At 57.9% G+C, this 15,775-nt stretch overlaps 9 protein-coding genes across 9 annotated transcripts in view; 5 read left to right on the forward strand and 4 right to left on the reverse strand.

The window, feature by feature from the left end:
- The window catches only part of SPRG_19379 (hypothetical protein), a gene marked incomplete at both ends in the record, with an annotated part of 749 nt that extends 608 nt beyond the window's left edge, over positions 1 to 141 (reverse strand). Inside the window, one exon of the mRNA XM_012340871.1 lies at positions 28 to 141. Within this exon, the coding sequence (XP_012196261.1) occupies positions 28 to 141 (114 nt within the window). The remainder of the gene's footprint in view (positions 1 to 27) is intronic.
- Positions 142 to 1,223: 1,082 nt separating this feature from the next.
- On the forward strand, positions 1,224 to 2,383 carry SPRG_01919 (hypothetical protein). Its single transcript, XM_012340484.1, has one exon. The coding sequence runs from the start codon at positions 1,227 to 1,229 to the stop codon at positions 2,277 to 2,279; it is 1,053 nt and encodes a 350-aa protein (XP_012195874.1). The 5' UTR covers positions 1,224 to 1,226; the 3' UTR covers positions 2,280 to 2,383.
- A 779-nt stretch (positions 2,384 to 3,162) lies between these two features.
- SPRG_01920 (hypothetical protein) lies at positions 3,163 to 3,710 on the forward strand. The gene is made up of 3 exons (XM_012340485.1): positions 3,163 to 3,272; positions 3,321 to 3,465; positions 3,518 to 3,710. The coding sequence occupies exons 1-3, from the start codon at positions 3,190 to 3,192 to the stop codon at positions 3,632 to 3,634; spliced, it is 345 nt and encodes a 114-aa protein (XP_012195875.1). The 5' UTR covers positions 3,163 to 3,189; the 3' UTR covers positions 3,635 to 3,710.
- On the reverse strand, positions 3,674 to 4,541 carry SPRG_01921 (hypothetical protein). The gene is made up of 2 exons (XM_012340486.1): positions 4,062 to 4,541; positions 3,674 to 3,994 (listed from the first exon to the last, which is right to left on the reverse strand). The coding sequence occupies exons 1-2, from the start codon at positions 4,514 to 4,516 to the stop codon at positions 3,700 to 3,702; spliced, it is 750 nt and encodes a 249-aa protein (XP_012195876.1). The 5' UTR covers positions 4,517 to 4,541; the 3' UTR covers positions 3,674 to 3,699.
- Positions 4,542 to 4,685: 144 nt separating this feature from the next.
- Positions 4,686 to 6,094, forward strand: SPRG_01922 (hypothetical protein). The gene is made up of 6 exons (XM_012340487.1): positions 4,686 to 5,007; positions 5,056 to 5,250; positions 5,302 to 5,555; positions 5,616 to 5,679; positions 5,734 to 5,856; positions 5,911 to 6,094. The coding sequence occupies exons 1-6, from the start codon at positions 4,945 to 4,947 to the stop codon at positions 6,043 to 6,045; spliced, it is 834 nt and encodes a 277-aa protein (XP_012195877.1). The 5' UTR covers positions 4,686 to 4,944; the 3' UTR covers positions 6,046 to 6,094.
- Positions 6,095 to 6,145: 51 nt separating this feature from the next.
- SPRG_01923 (hypothetical protein) lies at positions 6,146 to 6,652 on the reverse strand. Its single transcript, XM_012340488.1, has 2 exons — positions 6,588 to 6,652; positions 6,146 to 6,537 (listed from the first exon to the last, which is right to left on the reverse strand). Exons 1-2 carry the CDS (start codon positions 6,645 to 6,647, stop codon positions 6,205 to 6,207), a joined length of 393 nt encoding a protein of 130 aa, XP_012195878.1. The 5' UTR covers positions 6,648 to 6,652; the 3' UTR covers positions 6,146 to 6,204.
- Positions 6,653 to 7,067: 415 nt separating this feature from the next.
- Positions 7,068 to 9,734, forward strand: SPRG_01924 (hypothetical protein; the record flags this gene model as incomplete). Its single annotated transcript, XM_012340489.1, has 11 exons — positions 7,068 to 7,316; positions 7,365 to 7,618; positions 7,670 to 7,806; positions 7,855 to 8,024; positions 8,072 to 8,178; positions 8,235 to 8,685; positions 8,745 to 9,080; positions 9,126 to 9,199; positions 9,251 to 9,403; positions 9,452 to 9,495; positions 9,551 to 9,734. The coding sequence occupies 11 exons, from the start codon at positions 7,068 to 7,070 to the stop codon at positions 9,700 to 9,702; spliced, it is 2,127 nt and encodes a 708-aa protein (XP_012195879.1). The 3' UTR covers positions 9,703 to 9,734.
- Positions 9,735 to 10,303: 569 nt separating this feature from the next.
- On the reverse strand, positions 10,304 to 11,431 carry SPRG_01925 (hypothetical protein; the record flags this gene model as incomplete). The annotated part of the gene is made up of 8 exons (XM_012340490.1): positions 11,316 to 11,431; positions 10,963 to 11,256; positions 10,824 to 10,912; positions 10,733 to 10,772; positions 10,596 to 10,679; positions 10,500 to 10,541; positions 10,404 to 10,445; positions 10,304 to 10,351 (listed from the first exon to the last, which is right to left on the reverse strand). Exons 1-8 carry the CDS (start codon positions 11,376 to 11,378, stop codon positions 10,304 to 10,306), a joined length of 702 nt encoding a protein of 233 aa, XP_012195880.1. The 5' UTR covers positions 11,379 to 11,431.
- Positions 11,432 to 12,903: 1,472 nt separating this feature from the next.
- SPRG_01926 (hypothetical protein) lies at positions 12,904 to 15,545 on the forward strand. Its single transcript, XM_012340491.1, has 6 exons — positions 12,904 to 13,111; positions 13,155 to 13,197; positions 13,248 to 13,413; positions 13,459 to 13,718; positions 13,771 to 14,809; positions 14,858 to 15,545. The coding sequence occupies exons 1-6, from the start codon at positions 12,942 to 12,944 to the stop codon at positions 15,520 to 15,522; spliced, it is 2,343 nt and encodes a 780-aa protein (XP_012195881.1). The 5' UTR covers positions 12,904 to 12,941; the 3' UTR covers positions 15,523 to 15,545.
- The last annotated feature ends 230 nt before the right edge of the window (positions 15,546 to 15,775 follow it).

Here is a 15,775-nt window from a genome sequence, read left to right on the forward strand (position 1 = left end):
CGAGCCGCAGATGCCGCAGTGGGTCACCTTGACCTCAATGTCGTACTCTTCGTCGAACGGCTTGGCCGCATACGAGTGCGGCTTGACGTCGAGGCCGGGCTCGTGGGCGGCTTGACCGTGGTAGATGTCGTTGGAGGCCATGGCTGTTGCGGGTGAGGTGATTTGATAATGACGAATCAGCGGTCTTCTGCAGCCTCGCTGAGTTGCCGAAGCGGTGATTGGTCCAACGGTGAGTCCAACGGCGCGGCGGACGAATCACGACTGCGCGGCGCGATAGGCGGCGATCCAGAAACGCACATATCGCGTCGTTGGCAGCGCATCGTGCTGCGGAACAACCACGCACTCCGACTGCAATTCATGTATGAACCCACGTTGTGGGTGGCAAGAATGGTGCGCTGGAAGTCGAGATCTTAAGGGCGGAGTGGACACTGACCGCCCTGTACACTGCGCTCTGGACCGACTTTGATGCTTCTGGAAAGGGCAAAACGGCTATTGCGGGGTGCAATTCAATTGTACGCTGAGGTGGGGATGGGGCGTGCAGCAATCCCAACCAGACGTCGAGAAACGTCTTTTTGCATGCCGATGGACTCCGTTGAAGGTCGCCTCACTGGGTTTGTGAGCGATGCGTTCGCGTTGGCTGCAAAATGCGGTGTCCATATTTTATTACCACTCGGAATTGCGGCGTTGACGACGTGCGCGCTGTGAGAGCCTCTCGTTTTAAACGTCGTTTAGAAAAGCGGCGTGTTTAGTATGTACGCGACACTTCAGTCTCATCTTGCCGGTAAACACAAGGAGAGAAGAGTTAATAGTTACTCGTCGAGCAAGCTCGTGTCTGGCTTTTAGCAACCACCACCACGCGCAATAAGATGGCCCTCGCTTCCTACTGTCACCCGGTCCACCTCCAAGCACGGCGATTGCTGCTGCGGCCAAGGGTTCGTTGTGCTTGTACAGGGCGGTACAACATGTGTTTCGCAGCCGAAGCCGCTATAGTTCGCGACTCAGTTCACCCGTCCGCGATATTTGTCGCACAATCCAAGGATCTTTCCTTCGTTAATCAGACGCATGGACTCATCAGCACTCATACTAATCATGTATCGCAGTTGTAATCGCAAGCACCTCCATCATGGCCCGCCATACTGTACTAACGACGCTTCCAGAATTCGAGCCCACCGTTTCTTCCCACCGACACAGCTCTTCATTATCAAATCACCTCACCCGCAACAGCCATGGCCTCCAACGACATCTACCACGGTCAAGCCGCCCACGAGCCCGGCCTCGACGTCAAGCCGCACTCGTATGCGGCCAAGCCGTTCGACGAAGAGTACGACATTGAGGTCAAGGTGACCCACTGCGGCATCTGCGGCTCGGACCTGCACACGATCTCGGGCGGCTGGGGCCAGATCAAGTACCCGCTCGTCGTCGGTCACGAGATCATCGGCCATGTCGTCCGCATTGGCTCCAAGGTCGACAAGACCAAGTTTGCCATTGGCACGCGCGTCGGCGTTGGCGCCCAGTGCGAGAGCTGCCTCAACTGCGCGCAGTGCGACAAGAACAAGGAGCAGCTCTGTCCCGAGATGCTCTGGACGTACGGCAGCACCAACAAGGCAGGGTATGTGACCCAGGGCGGGTACGCCGACTACTACCGGTGCCACGCCAAGTTTGTGTTTCCGATCCCGGCCGGTCTCCCGTCCGAGTCGGCGGCGCCCATGATGTGCGCGGGCGTCACGACGTACTCGCCGCTCAAGGCCCACGGCGCGGGTCCTGGCAAGAAGGTCGCGGTCCTCGGTATCGGCGGTCTCGGCCACCTCGGTATTCAGTGGGCTGTCGCGCTCGGTGCCGAAGTCACGGCGCTCTCGTCGTCGGCGGCCAAGGAAGACGAGTGCAAGAACGTGCTCGGCGCGCACCACTACCTCAACTACAGCGACCCGGAGGCTGTCAAGGCGGCGGCGCAGTCGTTTGACATTCTGCTCTGCACGTCGTACGGCGACAAGACCAACTGGGATTTTCTCTTTAGCCTCGTCGCAACGGAAGGCAAGTTTATCCTCGTGGGCCTCCCGGAGAAGCCGATTTCGTTCATGGCGTTCTCGGTCGTGCCGCGTCAGATCACGTTTGTCGGGTCGCTCATCGGGTCGCCCGAGACGATCGAAGAGATGCTGGAGTTTGCTGTCGAGAAGAACGTGCGCTCGATCGTGCAGGTGATGCCCATGGCCGAAGCGTCCGCTGCGTTGAAGAAGGTTCGTGCCGGCGATGTCCGCTTCCGCATTGTGCTTGAAAACTAAACACAAATATAATAGACGCATGTATTGTAATCCTCGTTTCCTCATTGACACTGTGGTCACTGTTACTGACTACCAGGAGAAAGAGTCAAGTGCGTGGGCGTCCAGGAAGTCTACTAAATGCAAACGCACACGAGCAGTGTTGGATGCTACGTTTCTCTTCAACGTGCTCGGTTGCAGGGGTTAGCGCCGTGCAGACGTCGTTGGTCATCCACAGAAATGAGCCATGATCCATTGGAATGGAATGAGATGAGATGACTACGCTGTCGTGTGGTAGAAAGATAAGCTTTGAGGCGTGCAGTCACACATCCGAGGCCATTCGTGCACCAAGAACAAAATTACCTACCATGCATAGCCTGCAGTGCGACGCAGAAATATGGAACGTGCGGGTCTTGACGCTCGCGACTCGAGCTCATCTTCCTGAAATTGAGTGGCACGGCGCGTGCTTTGCATAGATCCCAACTCTAGGTACCAACTACATTGTGCGGTGAACGACCTCGCTGTTTACAAACATGGCATACCGTAGCACCGGTAGAAATCGAGTCGAGTCAGGTAGTCGAGCCGTGTTGCAACAGTACGTGGCGAGCCCTCGCTCGCCGCGCTGTCAATTTCAAACAATCGAGTGCAGAGCGGCCGAGGCCAACCACCCACTGCGGCTCACGCACGGTACTCGTCCACAGCCTTGCACACGTACATTAGTAGGAGCAAGGGGATAAATATACCCTTGGTAGGAGCTGAATTCTGGTTCGATTTTACTGTGGATGTCAAGCGCGCGCCTGGCCTTGCAGTCGCGCGCAACGCATTTCAGCGCGGGTGAATTACGCCACAATCCGGATAATAGGATCGTATCCGGTAATCCGTTGGCGAAGCGCTGCATTCTGCGATCTGCCACGGGAAAGGGAAGCGACGAACGATGCTGGCCGCGGGTGAGATCTGCCAAATCGAAGAGATCCTGCGGGACAACATGAGCAACCGCTCCGTGCGGGTGACGGGAAGGTAGCGTCCATGAGGCTGCTCGAGGAAGAGGCGTGACGATGGAGGTAGACTCGATGCATTCGACGCGGCCACCGCGACCGCGTCCATCTCGTTCCAGAACGCGGCCATGAAGGTCGCGACGGACCAGCTCGTCAACGTCGAGCTCACGATCGGATCGCTGTACCAGTTCATCGGCGAGACGTACCTCCACAACGTACGTCCCATCCTGCACCAACGATACAGGCTCGTGAGGAAGCGCATGCTAGGGTGAACTGCGACTCCGAGCACGGATCGGCCGCCACGTGGACGGTCTCGACGTGCAAATGTTCCTGGATGCGTTAAAGCTCCGACGCGAGTTCCTCAAGACGACCATGGCCGCGTAACCTGACACGTCGAAGACGACGTCCTCCTCCTTATCGTAACGAATGCATACAGTGGTGCTTTATCTTTATAGCAAGTCGTCTTCGTCCATGTCGTCGACGGGAGCAGCGGTCTCGTCCTTGAAGTCGTCAAACAGCGATGCATCGCCGACCTTGGGCTTGGGTGGCGCCGTCGAGGGTACCACCGTATGTGCTGTTGCCGAAAGGGCAGTCGATGCCGGCGCTACCGGTGCCTGTGGCGTCTCAGGGTCCCAAAAGTGCAGCGCCGAGCGCCATACACGCACGCGACCATCCCACATGCGCTTGCTGATCGCCTGCGTCTTGTCGGGCGTCGACGGGTGCACGCCTTGCTTGCGCTCGTTCCTAGTAGCACACGCGCAGCATGGGTACATGAGAGGAAGACGATCGACCGGCGTAATGCAAGCCATACCTTGGGACCAATTGGGTGTACCGATCGTACCCGATCGTGTTTTTCCCAAAGTCGATCTGCTTCTGGCGCTGCGCGAGCTTGTGCGGGTCCGTCTCGCGCTGAAACATTTGGTTCTTCTCCAAGCGCGGTGCCACCTCACGCGGCGCGGGCGGTGTAGAGGCCAATGCAGCTGGGCGCGCTGCCACGGGCGTGCTGCGCTCGGCCTCGGCCTCGCGCGATGCGCTTGGTGGGCTTGGTCGCGGTGGTGGGCTCGGTCTCCGTGGCGGGCTTTGCGGCGGCTTCCCCATCGGGCTGCGGGACCGTCTACGTGGCGGGCTTTGCGGCCGCTTCCGCACCGGGCTGCGGGACCGTCTGCGTGGCGGACTACGCGATCGTTTCCGCTGCGGGCTCCGAGACCGCGTCCGGCGGCGCTTGTCGCGCTCGGCGCTGCGCCGGTCGTCCATACGCCGCTTCATCTCTCAAAATGGAGGGAAATGGCCGCGACGGAAATAGTGTGCATCCGGTCAGCGTCCACCTTGGCGAAGCAATCTTGAAGGGGCGCGAAATGGTGTACGAAAGATATCTTGCTGTTTGTAAGTAGGGAACACTAAATCGAGGTAGTCCAGACCACACCAATCGTGCTTCCAGGTATTGAGCGTCAAGCAGCTTGGATCAGCATGAGCTCGTACGAAGACGAGCGCGCTGCGCGCATCGCGCGGAACAAGGAGATGCTGCTCTCGCTGGGCATTGACAAGAAGATCATTTCGCCCAAGAAGCGCGTGCTGGCGCCCAAAAAGCAGCGGGGCCGCCCCGTCGGTCGAGCCGCGTCGAGGTGGCGGAGAAGGCCAAGGCCCAAGCCGTACTCCAGGAGCGCTACGAAGCTGCCCTGCTCGCGAAAGAATCCATGTCGGAGCATTCGCGCCGGTACCGAGCCGCGGAGCGCTACGTCGAGGAGCTCAAGCATGAGGTGCGTCTTACCATTGTTTGCAACAAGAACGCGACCAACCGATTGTAGCTGGCCACCTTTGACGCTAACTACACGCGGCCCGCGCCATCGACCAAGAAGGCCAAAGTCAGCACGACCGTCATTTCCGACTCGAGCGACGACGAGAGTGCGATCTCGATCAGTGACAACAGCGACGACCACAAGAGCAGCGACGAGAGCGACGTCGAGGTGTACGTCCCGACCAAGCGCCGGAAGCTGCCGCCCGTACAATACTAGAACGTAAATCCTAACACGCTCAAGGCGTGTAATGTCTAGGCCGACGACGTGCTCCAGAACGTGCCCGTGCTGGAGATGGCCATTCCCAGCAAGGGCCAGGTCAAGTCGGTAAAGGAAGTGGCGTTGACGCTTCCAAGCGACAAGCATGTGGGGTGTGCACTGGCGCCGCGCGGCAAGAAACCGCTGCTTGCGTGGCTCTGCCCTGGGTACATGCCCACGTTCTCGCTCATGGACGGCCACCAAGTGCTTCTGAACGGCATGGTGCTCTTCATGAACGTCGACATGGACGATCGGTACGCAGTCCACTTGATCCTTTTACCTCCCATGCTATTACAATGCTGCTGCTATCGTAGCTACATCAACATCTTTGCCAAGAACGAGACGACCAACGCGATCACGGTCACGTGGTTTGCGCGGGTACGCTGACTTGTGTTGGTCCATATATAGCAGCGGGCGACACTATGCGCGTAGAAATCGATCCATACGGACCACGTCGTAGCCCAGCAGCTCATCCACGGCGTCCAAGCCAACGCCAAGAGCGAGCTCCAGACGCACACCAAGCCGACCCTTCTCTTCTTTCGCTTCCACCCCGAGGTATTATGCTTCTTGGCCCGCCGAGATCAATGGCATTTATGTATGTGGCTGCAGGGCTCGTACATCTACGCTGGTCGGCTCGCGTACGTCGGTCACAAGGGTGACGCTCCAATTCAGTTTGAGTTTGAGCTACAGGACGCGCAGCACCTATGCAACGACCTCGTCGAGCTCATGCTTGGCTCCTCCTAATTGTCTCTTTTGTCGATATACTCAATTGAATGCACCTGTATGTACTGTGTTCCTGGCACCAGCGCTGCACACGCACGCCATACATAGGTGCTACTAGAGCGGCAGACATGCATCAAAAGTAGTTGAGGTGCCTTAGACCATAGTGCTGGCGCAGTGCGTTTATCGCGAGGCTTGGGCCGCAGCGGCGCCGGCGCCCTCGGCCGCGTTCTTCTGCATCTGCATTTGAATCGCGGCAATGTTTTGGCGAATCTTGACGGCTTCGTCTTCTTTGGCCTGGAGCTTCTTCTCGACCTTCTCCATCTCGTTCTGGATAAACTCGAGGCGCTTCGCGACGTTGGACTTGGCCTCCGACGTGTCCTGCTTGAGCAAGACAGGGCCCACGAGCTTGAAGACCTTGGCGTTGTCCGCGAGCAGGTCCAGCTCCTGCTTGACCATGCTGTTCTCGTTCTGCTGCTGCGCGTAGAGCTGGCGCTGGTTGGCCAGCACCGTCACCTAGCCACGGTAGCAATGAGATTGGCGCGAACAGAGGCGCGTCGACGGACCTCCTCCTGGAGCGCGCGGTAGGCCGCCATCTCCGCATCCGCTCGTTGTGCCAACGCCATTCTTTCGCTTGTTGCCAGCAACGCAGCGGTATATTATTTTAAATTTCCATTTAATGTCGAATACTTTATTTCGAATACAAATATCAAGTGCAACCACTTTGAATGTCATAAAAAATACACTACAATGTACTTGGACAAGGGAATTGCACGTGTGAAATAGTATAGAGCGTGAAATAGTATGGACTGAGCTGTGGCGTCTTCTTGAGCAAGGATGCTTGTCGCCCAGTGCACATGGCGCTTGTGAACCTTATCTTTGCATGGATGCTTTGAGCGTCCGTAGCGAGCGACGAGTGTGCATCCACAAAGGTACAGCACCGTGCATGACCAGGACATGGCACTTCAATAGTGTGAAAGACAGAGTGGAGAAAATCCATATCATCCGGATGCTAACCGGCGATCGACGCGTAGCACTAAGATTTTATGACCGCAACCGAGGTGACGACGGTGGGGCCGCCGAAGCGGCGCCTGCTGGAGCACCTGTATCGCCACGGCCGCGTGCAGGCGAAGGCGCTAAGCGTGTCCTGGATCGGCCTCCTCTTGGGCGTGACCTGGCTGCTATTGCACCCGATCGCTACCGTCACGACTGGCGAGCTCAAGTGCCGCCAAACGTACTTCTCGGAGAACGCGCTCCTCGTGGACACGGTGACCTCGACCATCGACGACACACAGGTAGCTCGACTTCTTCTTTCTGTGGCCCAAGGTTGTCGCTGGATGCAGGCGGCGTGGGCGAAAGCGTATCATCGCGAGTACATCAAGCTTGACGCGGCTGGTGACAATGGTTGCGCGCACGACAACTCGTGCGCGCACGTCATGACGTGGATCGAAGCGCAGCTGCGAGCGATGCCAGGCGTCGAGTTCGACCGGCAAACGTACGCCGAGCAGCTCTACGACCACGACGAGTATGTGAACCGGACCAACCTCTTTGCGATCCTCCGCGCGTCGCCGCTCGCGGACGGGAAAGAGTCGATCGTGTGCGTGCCTCCACGACCGCGAATCCACGGACACTCATGTCATGCATGTAGGCTCGTGGCGCAGTACCCCAACATCCCTTCGACGAGCAAGAATGGGTACTCGGCGCTGAGCGTTGGCCTCGCCATGCTGCGCCACCTCGGCAGCGTCAAGTGGCTCGCGAAGGACATCATTCTGCTCCTTACCGACGGTACAACTTGTGTGGTGCGTGTTGCAGTACGAAGTTTTAACGCTCTAGACGGCCCGGACGACGGTCGCCACGGCCACTCGCCCGCCGTCGAAGCCTGGCTCGACGCGTACCACAACGATCCGTTTGCGACATCGAACGCGGCGCTCGACATGCACGCCGGCGTCATCCGCGCCGCCATCAACCTCGAGACGAGTGGTGACGCGCACCGACACAACACGGTGCGTTCGTTTGCAGTTGCGCGTCGCAGGATGGATCCGCGTTGTAGGTGGCGGTGCTTGGCGCGGGCGTGAACGGCCAGCTGCCCAACTTGGATTTGATCAACTCGGCGGTCGAGGCCCTCGAAAGCGAGCGCATTCCCGTGGCCATGGACCGGTACGTCCTGCTCCTGCTCGATCGATGTCCCGATCGATGCTGATCGTTGTTGGTAGCTGTGCGGACGCGCGCTTGGACTGCGACGGTGACGCGCTGTCGTCGACGCTGCGGGCCGTGCGCCGCTTTGTCGTGCGGCAATTGGGCGCGTCATCGGCCCTCTCGTCGTACTTTGACGGACTCTACCATTTGCTTCGGTTCATTCAAACGCTTGCGATGGGGCCGTCCGGGCCGCACGCCAACTTTATCCGGCACAACATTGACGCGATCACGCTCTCGGCGGTGCAGGCCTCGGGCGCGACGACGCCGCTCTCGCTTCTCGGCTGGCTGCGCTCGATCGAGACGACCGTGCGCGCCATGAGCAACGTCGAAGAAAAGCTGCACCAGTCGTTTTACTACTACCTCCTCGTGAGCCCGCGCCTGTTTGTGTCCATTGGCGAGTACTACTACGTGCTCGTCCTCGTGCTGCTGCCGCTCTTTGCCCACGTTTTGTACCTCGTCGCCCACACGGTACAATCTTTTGATCGATTTCTCGATGTCTGGAAAGATTTCTACGATAAATATGCTAGGCGGGGCTTCGCACCGCGCTCGCGCTCGCACTCTTTCTCGTGGCCGAGGCCTTGGGCGCGATGGTGTTTCTCGTCGCGACGCACCTCGAATGCCTCGACGGAGTCCTTGTCCTGGACCAAGCGACCACGACGATGAGCAGGACGTATGGCTGGACCCTTCTCGCCGTCGCCTCGGGCGTCGAGCTCCTTCTTGTCGTTGGTGTGCTCCCACTTCTGCAGCGCCATGCCCTCACGCAGGGCAACCCGGACGAAGCCGACTGGCTCGTGAAGATCGATGACCAGCGCCGCGCGTTCAAGGCCACGCTGCCCGTCGACCCGGACGCCGACGCGGACGAGGTGAGCGGCTCCATACCGAATCCTGTGACTGTATATTCTGTGTAGCCGCCGTTGGACGACTTGGCGCACGATGTCCATGGCTGGAAAGCGCTCAAAGTCCTTGCTTGCATCGTTGCCATGTACGCGTAGTACGCTTGAGAACAGAGAACCTCATGGGAATCCCGTGCTAGCCTCGTGCACTGTGTGGTGGGTATCATCAACTACGCCTTTGCCATTGCCGTGGTCGTGCCCATGACCGCCTTGCTGGCGTCGGCGGTGCCGGCTGCAACACCGCAGTCGGTCGTCGGCCGCGGCCTCCGCGCGACGCTCGTCCTGCTCTCGAGGTAACACGCGCCGTGCATTTTGGAGTCTTGTTTGACGAAAAGTGCTAGCCCTCTCTTGCTCGCGCTCGTGCTGCAGTCGTTCCAGCCCCAGTGTACGTGCTCCTGGAATCTGGAATCTGGAATCTGAAATGGATGGATTGTTTCTAGTGCTGGACACGATCGCGTACTTTGTGCATGGCTACGTGCATTACGGGTCGATCGCGCTGCCGTACGCTTGCGTGGTCTACTTGCCGCTCCATGCCTTGGCGCTTTGCATTGTGGCGATGCCACCGAATCCGATCAAGTCCAAAATCGATTAGATTTCCCGACCTCCGTAATCCTAGTGAAAGTGGTCTTTTCTGAAGGCGGCGTGTCTCAAGACCTGCTATGGAGACAGAGGTAGCAATAGACATAAGTACTGCGTGATGGACCTTTTGCCGGAATCGAACGGCCAAAACACCGAGCCCATTCAGGACAGGATGGAATACTTATCAACGCGGAAAGCAAGCATTGTCTGGTAGAATCGAAAACGTTTTACTCGCAAAGCTGGCGTTGTCCCATTGGGTGGCTACCAAAAATACATTTTCATCAAAATTTCATCAAAATCTCAGGTCGACCGCTAAGCCATCTCAGATGCATTCAAGTCTCGCACAGGTCTCGACAGATCTCGTACACATTTGCTCTCACAATTGGTGTCTCGTGAGAGTGTTTTTCGTCTCACGAGACTTTGAGGGCATCTCAGATGCAATCTCAGATCATCTCAGATGCTTTGTGAGACGGCCAAAAATGCATTTTTGGTAGCCACCCATTGGACCGATGGATAGAGTGCAGAAGACGACGAGATCTCGTCAGCCACTTTTTAACGCAGGAATGTTGCACTGCATTGGGTATTACAACGTCTCGTAGTACAACGCAAGGGTGTTAACACGCGAGACGCTCTTTTGCGAGCAGGCGCGACACCTTGAGCATCTAGAGAGCAAGTGATAGTATCAACCTATCAAGTCGATACAATGTGACGGACCTCCTTGGTCTTGGCCACCCGAGATGCCAGCGGTGTGGACGGCTACGGCGTACAAGGAAATATGTGGTCCAACGTGACGAGACCGTCAAGAGGTACCTCGCACGACTGCAAGCACACGCTGCGCACAGAGCTGCACGACTACGCATAGAAAGTATTGTGATGCCAACGACCGTCGTGGCAGCGAGTTCGCACCGACGCGACTGCCTCGGGTGCGCGGGGCCGTCCCGACGGCGCTGGTTTTGTCGCTGATACGGTCGGACGTAGGCCTCGGGAGTCCTGTAGGCGCAACGTGGTATCTCGCATGGCCCGTTATCGTCGAGGTGACGTACGGTTGACGGCGGAGGTGCGCTCAAGTACGCATGGAGGTAGCTAGCAATCATACATTACAATAAATAGCGCGTCGCGATGGAAAGCACCAACGCTTTGGGCCACGGTGGCTGCATGTGGACGCGTCGCTTTAGCGCACACTCGGGGTCTTCGATCACCAAGCGCTCGGCCAACGCCGTCGTCTACTCATCATACCTCGTCAGATCAGAACGAGCGCGATGCAGGGACCTACGGTGGTGGCTTTGTGCAGCGTTCGATCACGCACAACGCGCAGACTGTCGCGCACCGTCGTCGTCGTCTCCGCGCCCGATGCGAGTCGACAGACGACCGCTTGCTCGACGATGCCCTTCATCGAGTCAGGCCGTTTGCAAAGCCCATTTCGCCGCAGCCGCGCAGAGTGGCGCGTCGTCGGTGGTACGGTGGACGTCGGGGCGCTGGCATTCGCATCGCGCCACACGCTCGAGGGCAGTGGGGGTCGAAGCGTCGGCCGAATGATCCGATATCCATCCTTCGCACTGGCCATCGACTACAGCCCACGCAGCATGAACACTGCGCGAGCATACCTTTTGATATATTCTCACGTACTGCGCTGGACGACCGTGGCGACGGGATGGTAATGCCCCAGGCTGCGAGGAGGTCGAACTCCATGGCTCCTAAAGATACGTTTGCCTGCGTTTGATTGGACAATGAACGGGCACGCGTTTTATATTCACCGTTTAGGTGGTTGATTTGAGACTCCGACTAGGACCAAGTGGGGTTCTTGTAATTGTAGAGGGACCGACGTCGGGCGATGATTTTGGACCGGCGTAGCGCTGCATGGTGCTCTTGGTGCGCCAAGGCAACGTCGGTGTCGTGCATGGACTGCGCCGCTTCAGCGCGAACTTGGGCCGACCGGAGGCGCTATGCACCAGCAGGAAATCGTCGGTCGAATGCTAAGTAGGATAGGGGTACAGCGCAAGCAGACGCTATCGGGGCTTCAAGTAAGGCTCGCTCGAGGCCAATGTTGTGGAGCTGGCGTTCCCATGCCTATAATGCTCGCAGCCGTCATTGCAGACACCGCGAGTTTGTGCGCAACGGTATTGCTACCTGGAAGCAGCCGTGGGTCGAGCGAGTGCACTATGCGATACTCATCGAGCCTACGCCCGTGCAGCAGTACGTACCGTAGAAGTAAGCTTATTGCTTTGAATTCTGCGGACTTCAGGTCCGCGGGGAAACATACGGTGGTGGCTTCGATTGTCTGGAAATCTGGACGTTGCAACTTGCAAGACCATCACGATCGCACTTATGAGAGTTCGAGAACTCGGTGAAACGCGCAAGTAAATTTGTGTGCTGCAGTGGTACAGGAGATGAATACAAGCGCTATTCATCATAAATTTGTTATGCAATAATGGCAGAAAACGCTATTCCTTCCACACATTCAAACCATTCCCCCAGTACCCTAGAATCTGCCCTTGACCCCCTTTTCCCGTGCGTTGAAAGACTTATGTGGCAGATAGAATCCTCGCCACACCCCGACACCCTCCCCACTTGGGGCAGCAGAGAGCTCCCAAATCCACCCCCGTGCACGAGATGAAACAGATCAAACACCTTATCACATTTTTACAATTTATGGCCAAACGCTTGTTGATGTGACCGACGCAACCCTTTTAACGCATCACTTGTCAAGCCGATGGGTCGATGGGCAAATGACTGATGCTGGCGTGGTGAGTGAGCCGTAGTTACCGAGAGTTGCTGCGGTAGTCAGCGGTCGTGCGAAATCGGTATCTCGTGCTGTCACATCGTGGAAGTTACGGTATGTTTGGTTTTGAAAAATCGTACTTACTGGAAAACAAGCTTAAATTCACGCAGCGTTCCGATTAGATGCGTATGCGAAACCGCCCAACGAGCGACGACGGCCCGCAAAAGTCGACCAAGGTCGAGGGCTGCCTTTTTGTAGGCCAACGCGCGGTCGTCGCCAACGCTCTACGCTTCGCATTGACGGCCAACAACGCATCAAGTTCCTGCCAGCTCACAAAACCTGCAATCGCACTTTCACGGGGTATCCGGATTTCCGCGTCCGGTCACGCCATCAATGCGCAGACCTATAATAAGTTCAAATGGTCGGGTCATTTCACGCTCGTGGAAAGGTCGGTCTCGGTCCCAAGAATAGCTTGGGGTCCTATTTCGGGCGTCGTTTTTGCGACAACCGCTATTGGGCAATGCAGTAGGCGCATGAAATCGACCGCGCGCCTACGAAGCAACGCCGCGCCGGTGTACAAGGTCCATCCCGGCGCCGCGACCGCCGCCGACGATGACGCCAACGAGCACGACGATCGACTGCGGCACAACAAGGAATTCATCGAAGAGGAGACGTTGCTGGCCATTTCGGCGATTGTTAAATGGTGAGGACCGTGGCAGCCACATGCACGACGTAATGTGCCATAGGTGGCGCCTGCGTCGTCTGCACGCGCGCATCAAGAGCAAATGGGTAAGCAATCACGCGATGACGCCGACCATCTAAACTGCAATGTATGGTAGACGCCCGAGCAACTCCGAGAGCTGCACGAGGCCCAGCGAAGGAAGCGGGTGCAAGCTCGCGTACGAGACATCTTGGTCTACTGCGCCTACCTCTATATCTTTTGGATCACGACGCTGGCATCGCATAAGGACGCGAGCCCCTACTATTTCACGCGCAGCCTTCGCGGTGCGGGTGGCTCGACAAGTCGCGTGCACTCATATAAGAACATAGGGCTCTTCGAAGACACCCTCTTTACGGTGCGCGGCAGTGCGACGCCCATAACGTTCCACGACATTCGATCAACGGACCATGTCCACGCGTGGCTGCAAGGACCGCTCCTCGCTGGTCTCTACGGCAACAGCACTCCGACGACAGGCACGGTGCTGGGCGGAACGGGTCAGCTCGTTGGCGCGGTGAGTATTGGAACGCTGCGTGTCCAGCGCCACGACTGCACAAGCGCGCTTCCAGCCGGCGTCGTCGCCGACTCGTCGGTACGTCCGTTAAAAGCCATCCATGGTGGCGATCTATATTGCATCCATGCAGACGTATTACTGCTACGGCACGACGGGGGCGGGGCTCTTCAGCACGGACGTCGAGTCGACGTCGGCCTTTGGCAGCAAGAACGGCTCAGACTTTGCCTATGACCACGTGGCCAGCGTCGCGAGCTGTCGGACCAAGTTTTTTTCAACCATCGCGTCCGAGACGTCGACCGCCACGTACCCGTGCCCTGGCTTTGTGCAGCTCTTATCCCACGCCAATGCGTCGGCGGCGTCTCTCTCCGTGTCCAATCTCCAAGCACATGGGTATGTGGATGCGGCGACGCGCACGCTCCTCGTCGAAATCAACGTCGCCAACGTCATGCTGCGTCGCATCGTCGTGCTGCGCTTCCTCTTCGAGTTCCCCCCGTCCGGGGGCGTCTTGCCGTCCTCGAATGTGCTGCTCGCACCGTACGCCAGCGCATCGTTTGATTTCGAGACGCAGTGGTCGGTGGTGCTTCTCGGTCTCTTTTATGCCTACTTTGTCATGCGACTGCTGTACATGGGTCGGCGCGACGGGTGGCAGGCGTTCCGAAGTCTCGCCCCGTGGGTTGACGCGAGCAACATCTTGTGCTACATTGTCATGTGGCTGCTTCGGACGACAATGGGTCTGGACATGCCGAGCACGCAGCTCCAAAGCGACGCGTTCAGCAGCTTTGCACCGTACGCGACGTTCAGCCAGCTCAGTGACGGCTTTGCGGCAGCGACGGCGTTCCTGAGCTTTCTCCGCCTCCTCCTTTTGCTCGACATCATCCCGCACGTCGCACTGATTGTGCACGTGGTCGTCGCGTCGGTCGCCGAGGTCTCGGGCTTCCTCCTCACGTTTGGCCTCGTCGTCTACGCCTATGCCACGGCGTTCGTGCTCGTCTTTGGCAATGCGGCAGCCGACTTTCGCACGGTCCCGACGGCGTACTCGTCACTGCTGCGGTCGCTGGTCGGCGACATCAACTACGCCGCGCTCTCGTCGGCCAACCCCGTCGCAGCGCCGCTCTTCTTGGCGGCCTTTACGCTCTCGGCCGTGTATGTGTTTTTGACGATTCTGATTGGTACGCATCCTCTTTGATGACAACTTGTCTGAGATATCACATGTGTAGCCATCATGCAAGACGCGTACTGGAAAGGCAAGGAAAAGACCGACTGGGACCGCGTCAGCCTCGTGTTTGAGACTGTGAGCTACGTCTGGTCGATGTGCAATAGCATGCTGCGCCTCCTCGCCAACTGGTTTGGGGTGCGCGCCGCGCTGGATGCCAAGGCCAAGACACCCAAGCCGCAAAAAGGCGCCACTGCCGTCGCGACCGCGGCTCCGTCGAAGCGCCTCTCGATGGTGCAGACCATGGTGCTCAAGCCCCTTCTCTCGACGCAAGAGACGCTCACGCGCGTCGGGTCGCAGCTCACAAAGAACCAGCTCATCAAAACAAGCGTTCAATCGCTCAAGAAAGGGTCGAACGTCATGACCAGCGCCAAGGGCCACCTCGTGGCCCAGCTTACGTCGGCCAATATGTCGTTGGCCAACATGAACCAAGGGAGTAGCGAAAACCACTTGACGTACTCGCAAGGCGCCGTCAACGACGAGCAGATCAAGGCGCTGCAGGGTATGATTGTGCAGCTGGCCCACCAAAACACAAAGATCCAACACACGTTGGGACAGCTCCAGGCGCAGCTGGCGGATCTGCGAGGTGACCGCCCGCCCAGCGACGGCACGTCCAGCATCGAGAGCCAGGCGGAGACGCACTTGGGAGCTGCCACCACGTCCCTCTAACTTATTATTTGCTTGTCTCGTGTCTGCGTCCATGCCTCGTGCGTGATCACACGCTCGTCAGAACATTATGGTGACACTCCCCCAGCGAATACGTTCTCTTCTTGGCTCTTGGTCGACAATGAAGCAATGTGGGGAGTCAGGACAGACATGGAGACGCACAGATGTCCACTACAAATTTCTCGTCTCGGCAGATGGACCTTGCAGACGAGTATATTATAGGAGAGGTAGCGACCGCTGGTGTGCCTCAAGTTTC

Source organism: Saprolegnia parasitica (genome assembly GCF_000151545.1).
Source record: "Saprolegnia parasitica CBS 223.65 unplaced genomic scaffold supercont2.5, whole genome shotgun sequence".
Lineage (NCBI taxonomy): Eukaryota > Oomycota > Saprolegniomycetes > Saprolegniales > Saprolegniaceae > Saprolegnia > Saprolegnia parasitica.

Bases quoted from the DNA above. Each gene is read 5' to 3' on its own strand.
- SPRG_01919 (XM_012340484.1), top strand. From the start codon at position 1,227: ATGGCCTCCAACGACATCTACCACGGTCAAGCCGCCCACGAGCCCGGC.
- SPRG_01920 (XM_012340485.1), top strand. From the start codon at position 3,190: ATGCTGGCCGCGGGTGAGATCTGCCAAATCGAAGAGATCCTGCGGGAC. The intron at 3,273-3,320 runs GTAGCGTCCATG...CGATGGAGGTAG, and splicing joins TCCGTGCGGGTGACGGGAAG to ACTCGATGCATTCGACGCGG. The intron at 3,466-3,517 runs GTACGTCCCATC...AGCGCATGCTAG, and splicing joins GCGAGACGTACCTCCACAAC to GGTGAACTGCGACTCCGAGC.
- SPRG_01921 (XM_012340486.1), bottom strand. From the start codon at position 4,516: ATGAAGCGGCGTATGGACGACCGGCGCAGCGCCGAGCGCGACAAGCGC. The intron at 3,995-4,061 runs GTATGGCTTGCA...GTGTGCTACTAG, and splicing joins TACACCCAATTGGTCCCAAG to GAACGAGCGCAAGCAAGGCG.
- SPRG_01922 (XM_012340487.1), top strand. From the start codon at position 4,945: ATGTCGGAGCATTCGCGCCGGTACCGAGCCGCGGAGCGCTACGTCGAG. The intron at 5,008-5,055 runs GTGCGTCTTACC...AACCGATTGTAG, and splicing joins TCGAGGAGCTCAAGCATGAG to CTGGCCACCTTTGACGCTAA. The intron at 5,556-5,615 runs GTACGCAGTCCA...CTGCTATCGTAG, and splicing joins AACGTCGACATGGACGATCG to CTACATCAACATCTTTGCCA.
- SPRG_01923 (XM_012340488.1), bottom strand. From the start codon at position 6,647: ATGGCGTTGGCACAACGAGCGGATGCGGAGATGGCGGCCTACCGCGCG. The intron at 6,538-6,587 runs GTCCGTCGACGC...TACCGTGGCTAG, and splicing joins ACCGCGCGCTCCAGGAGGAG to GTGACGGTGCTGGCCAACCA.
- SPRG_01926 (XM_012340491.1), top strand. From the start codon at position 12,942: ATGAAATCGACCGCGCGCCTACGAAGCAACGCCGCGCCGGTGTACAAG. The intron at 13,414-13,458 runs GTGCGGGTGGCT...ATAAGAACATAG, and splicing joins TTTCACGCGCAGCCTTCGCG to GGCTCTTCGAAGACACCCTC. The intron at 14,810-14,857 runs GTACGCATCCTC...TCACATGTGTAG, and splicing joins GTTTTTGACGATTCTGATTG to CCATCATGCAAGACGCGTAC.